Consider the following 4,563-nt stretch of genomic DNA (forward strand, 5'->3'; position numbering starts at 1 on the left):
TATATTGGTAGACGGATGATGGAAGTGGAGCTGCCAGGCAGGAGGTCTAGAGGAAGACCAAAGAGAAGATTTATGGATGTCGTGAGAGAGAATATAAAGGTAGCTGGTGTAGGAGAGAAGGATACAGAGAATAGGATTAAATGGAGAAGGCTGATTTGCTGTGGCGACCCCTGATGGTAAAAGCCGAAAGGAGAAGAAGAAGAATGGTGTAGGAAGAAATTAATTCCATTAAGTCTAGAGTAAATCCCATATCCTTTTGGAAGATAAACTAGCAGGCAGGAACATGATACTGTTTGTTGGTCTAGTTGTGCTGGCTCATAATGCTCTTGAGGAAGTCCTCAAATCTTGGGACTCTAGTTCCCTTGACAGGCTCATCTGCAGCTTTCTCCTCAGCAGCCTCTTTGACAGCCTCATCAGCAGCAACAGCGGGCTCAGCGCGACGCAAGCGGCAGTTGAAGTCATATTCAGGGTCACAATCGGGGTCAGGGAGGATTATGCCATTTTCGCCAGGTTTTGAAGCCTTGGTGTGGGAGGGTGCCGCAAACTTACCACAGCTGGGGTCAAATGGATGGCAGAGAGGTTTGGTTGGACCCTTGATACTGGCCATGGAGCCAGACTCCACCAAGTAGCAGTCTTTGTCATAGTGAACATAGCAGTCGTGGCCCTCTTTGGTCTTGCCGTGGATTCCAAGGTTGTAGGGGACCTGGTTGATTTATTGATTTGTGTTTTGGGAGTCAAAACAGAAGTGGCTTTTAAAGACAGCAAGTAAAAGTAATACACCACCTGCTTCATGTGACTGCAATATTTAATACTAAACAAATGAAGAGGAATAGAAAATAATAAAACCATTCAACAAGAAAGATTACACATAAGTCAAAATATTATGGTATTCAACCCAAGTAGCAGGACTTCAATTCAGACCTGGTGCTCAGAGCCCTTGCGCAGGGCAGCAGCAGCTGCCAGTATGCAGTACGGGTCATAGCGAGGGTCGCAGGTCAGAGGAGCAGCAGGAGGTGCAGACTCATCCTTAGGAGTGTATTCCAGCACAGGCTTGGTAAGGCTGGATAGCTTGGTGGCAGTCAGAGGGTTGCAGCCAGGGTCAAAGAGAGGGTTGCAGTGCTGCTCTTTTGGGGACTCCCCAGCAGCCATGGGGGCTGGTGCAGCACTGTTAACCACACAAAGAGGATCAACTGCTGGATCACAGCTGGGCTGGAGCAGGTGGTAGAAACCAGTGGGGTTCTTCTGAACCAGGATTGGCATGCAGTATGGGTCTTTGGGGTCACACTTGAGGGCGCTATAGGATGGAATTGGACCAGTGGCTGGTCTGTAGCCGTAGGCTGCCCTAAGGTGATACTGAAGACACTCCACATCCTCGGCATTGCAGATCCTCAGCAATTCAGCCTTCTGCTCATAGCTTAGAAATGGCTCCAAAACAGGGGCATAGTAGTAGAAGCCAGTGGAGGTTTTTAGGGGCATGGGAAGAATCGGGGTCAGGACGGGAGCAGGCATCTTTGCTGGGGCTGGAGCCGCCTCAGTTTCAGGCCGAGGTTCAGGCTCAGGGGCTGCCGCCCTGGGAACGAGGGGGAAGAGGCAGTAAGGGTCAATGTAGGGGTTGCAGAGACTGACATCAGCAGCCTTAATGGGAGCGGGCATCACAGTTGAAGCCTTTGGCTTGCTAGTGGACTCAGAGATGCATTCAGGATCATCAGAGTCAGCACATTTCTTGTAGATTTCACTAAGGTGTTTAAGGTAGTGGTTGAAAGTGGGTCCTTCCTCTGACCTGTGTTTGTTTTGCAGGTAAGCCAAGTATAAACGATCCAGACTCTCAACCTGAAATATAGGGACACGACAGGAACAAACTGAAGAAATGCACCAGAAAATAAATAAAACATATATAGAATATGTCAAAGCTAGAGCAAAAGTTCTAGGCATTTGGTAAACAAATATCATACCACATGAACATGATTAAGTTTTAATCAAATTTTCTTTCAATTCACCGTATTTCGTGTTTTGATCATTAAGAAATTTAATGCACGTTTAAAACAAACCTTTTTAGAGCATAAAATTTTTCTCACCTTTAAAAGTACATCTTTGAAAAAACACCTACCCCTCCAATTAAAAGTGCATAAACAAGTATTGTCCTCAGTTTTAATAGAAATAAATAGAAATAAATGAATATTAATAGTGAAAAAAAAAAAATAGGTTTAAATAAAATTGCACTCACTCCTTCCTGATTGTGGGTGCCCATGAAGTACTTGTACCAATCCCAGAAATCAGGTACACGCTTAAACTGGGGCAAAGTCAAAACTGGGGCATTCCTTCTGTTGCGAACCAGCCTCTTCAGGTTGGCCATAGCCTCCGATTTTACATCATCAGACACTGCAGCCACTGAAACGAGAACCAAACTATCTGAACTGTGCTATTCAGTACATGCAGGAAGATTAAGCCATAAGTGAGCATGGTTAAAAAATGTTTTACTTTTAAAATGGGATCAATCTAAGTGAAGAAATTATTAATAAAGAGTGGATACAACTCTTTATTATCGTGTTTCTTTGGTTTAAAAACTACAATGATTAATTGAATCAATACAAATTTTCAGCAATAATTAACAGAGTAACACAACAAATCAGGTCATACATTTTTCACACTTTTCAGAAATATTTTCTGCTTTAAATCAAAATAAGTCAGCAGCATTGGTTTTATAATGTTCTTTTAATTTAGTTATTTTATAAAAAATGAACTTCTTTCATTTGTCAATGCAACAGTGTAACATGAATCTGTCCTTAATAAAGAATCTTGCGATGTGTGTGTGTGTGTGTGTGTGTGTGTGTGTGTGTGTGTGTGTGTGTGTGTGTGTGTGTGTGTGTGCTTGTGTGTGCGTGTGTGTGTGTGATATTCCACATCACAGATCCTCACCTTCTTCTTCCTTATGCTGCTCTACTGGAACGGCCCCCAAAAACTCTGTAAAACACAACCAGCACAGCCACATTAACGGCAGCAGACACATTATCTGACTAGGAACAGATGCCAAGCTTTCCCTCATCATCAGGGAAAATGCTGACATGCCAATAAACCTGTGGGGGAAGGTGCTTGGGCTCTGGCGCCTCCGTACAGGCAGCACCTTACATAGAACTCCTCCTTCTGCTCAGTCTGACTTTGAACTGGATTTTTGGAGTCAATGCAACAACGGGGAGGGGGCTTCTTAAAGGGATCTTGTAAAACTACAAACACAACCAGTTACCTACATGCTGCATGCATGGTTTTGAGATGGCTATTTGGTAGAGTGGTGACTTCTGAATCACGACTACAGGTACTTTGGACCTTCAGTTATTGAATTGCAATTTTTGCAAGTCGCTTTGGATAAAAGCGTCTGGTAAATGACTGTAATGTAATGATAGCAGGTCGGGGACATGTCTGCGTATATCTGAAATTCTCCTTTCATCTGCATCTCCTTAAAGAATTTAATGACCACAAGAATACTCAGTAAGTCAGCTGATGAATCCTTCTTATTAATGAAAGTTAAAATTTCCCAGAGAAGAGGGCATAAGAATGGGTTTATGACTTTCGAAATAGACACTGGAATGTACATAAAAGTGAACTAACTCCAAATGCATCCTTTGTAAATCTCATGAAACTATGTCAGTTTCTTCTAAATTCAAATGTATTTAGTAACAATGATCTGAGTCGCCATTTGAATTCCGAAAGTCTACAGTCAGGTTTTATCTGTGACTGAGTTCCCGAACACTCGAGACTTTATTTCAAGAAATCTTGACAAAAAAATGAAGGAACTAAGTATTCTCAATTTCACAGTTTTTTCTGCTATTGAAAAACACCCATGTTATTTGAAACTTCCAATGTTAACAAAGCAAATTAGGAGCTTAATTGCAGAAGATTCTTCTCCTCCTTGGGACACTGCATTCCCTAATCTTTTAAAAACAATGCATAAGCTTATCATCCTTACTGATATTCACAACCTTATGAATGTCTCTTATAGCTATATCTCTATATATTACACTGATTACCACACAGATTTAGTTTCATGATTTACATTAATTCAGTTTTAAACATTTCCCCACTCTTAAGGGAGGAAAAAAATCTAATTTGATCAGATTTGTCATATGAAAATTGAACTATTTCCTTCTTTTTGAGATTAGCATTTGTGTTGATTGTATTGAAATGGTCATTCTGGCAACTCAAGCCATTGTAGCACAGTTCAATTGGGAATCAAATGAAATCCATAGATCTCACCTGGCAATAAAACAAAGGCTAGCAGCAGTGCTGTGTGGATCATGGAGAGTGATGGTCGTCCAACATGAGCCATGTTCTCCTATAGGTAGTTCCTGTGGAAAACCACAATATTAACCAATCAAATTTGATCAAATTGTACTGTAACGATAAATGCAGAGAAAAGCAGAGAATTGATCTCCTATCTGGGTGGTTTTGTGGGGATTTCTGTAACAAATGTCCTGATAATCCCTTTGAGGTTGATGCAATTGGAGGATGTGGGACACTTTTGTACAACCAGCTGATACTGAGACAACAATGAGTGTGGACATGATGTTA

The 4,563-nt window shown here is 41.6% G+C and overlaps 1 protein-coding gene across 1 annotated transcript; it reads right to left on the minus strand.

The window, feature by feature from the left end:
- Positions 1-301: 301 nt before the first annotated feature.
- Positions 302-4,321, minus strand: and2 (actinodin2). Its single transcript, XM_086176451.1, has 5 exons — positions 4,249-4,321; positions 2,917-2,961; positions 2,225-2,388; positions 922-1,830; positions 302-703 (listed from the first exon to the last, which is right to left on the minus strand). The coding sequence occupies exons 1-5, from the start codon at positions 4,319-4,321 to the stop codon at positions 302-304; spliced, it is 1,593 nt and encodes a 530-aa protein (XP_086032577.1).
- Between the last annotated feature and the right edge of the window lie 242 nt (positions 4,322-4,563).

Source organism: Fistularia commersonii, chromosome 28, assembly GCF_037954325.1.
Source record: "Fistularia commersonii isolate RoL2024-O1a breed Wild chromosome 28, RoL_Fcom_v1.0, whole genome shotgun sequence".
Classification (NCBI taxonomy): Eukaryota; Metazoa; Chordata; class Actinopteri; order Syngnathiformes; family Fistulariidae; genus Fistularia; species Fistularia commersonii.

Coding starts and splice junctions, on each gene's coding strand:
- and2 (XM_086176451.1), bottom strand. CDS start 4,321: ATGGCTCATGTTGGACGACCATCACTCTCCATGATCCACACAGCACTG. Junction 2,962..4,248: donor AGCCTTTGTTTTATTGCCAG/GTGAGATCTATG, acceptor TGTGTTTTACAG/AGTTTTTGGGGGCCGTTCCA. Junction 1,831..2,224: donor GCACCCACAATCAGGAAGGA/GTGAGTGCAATT, acceptor CCTATATTTCAG/GTTGAGAGTCTGGATCGTTT.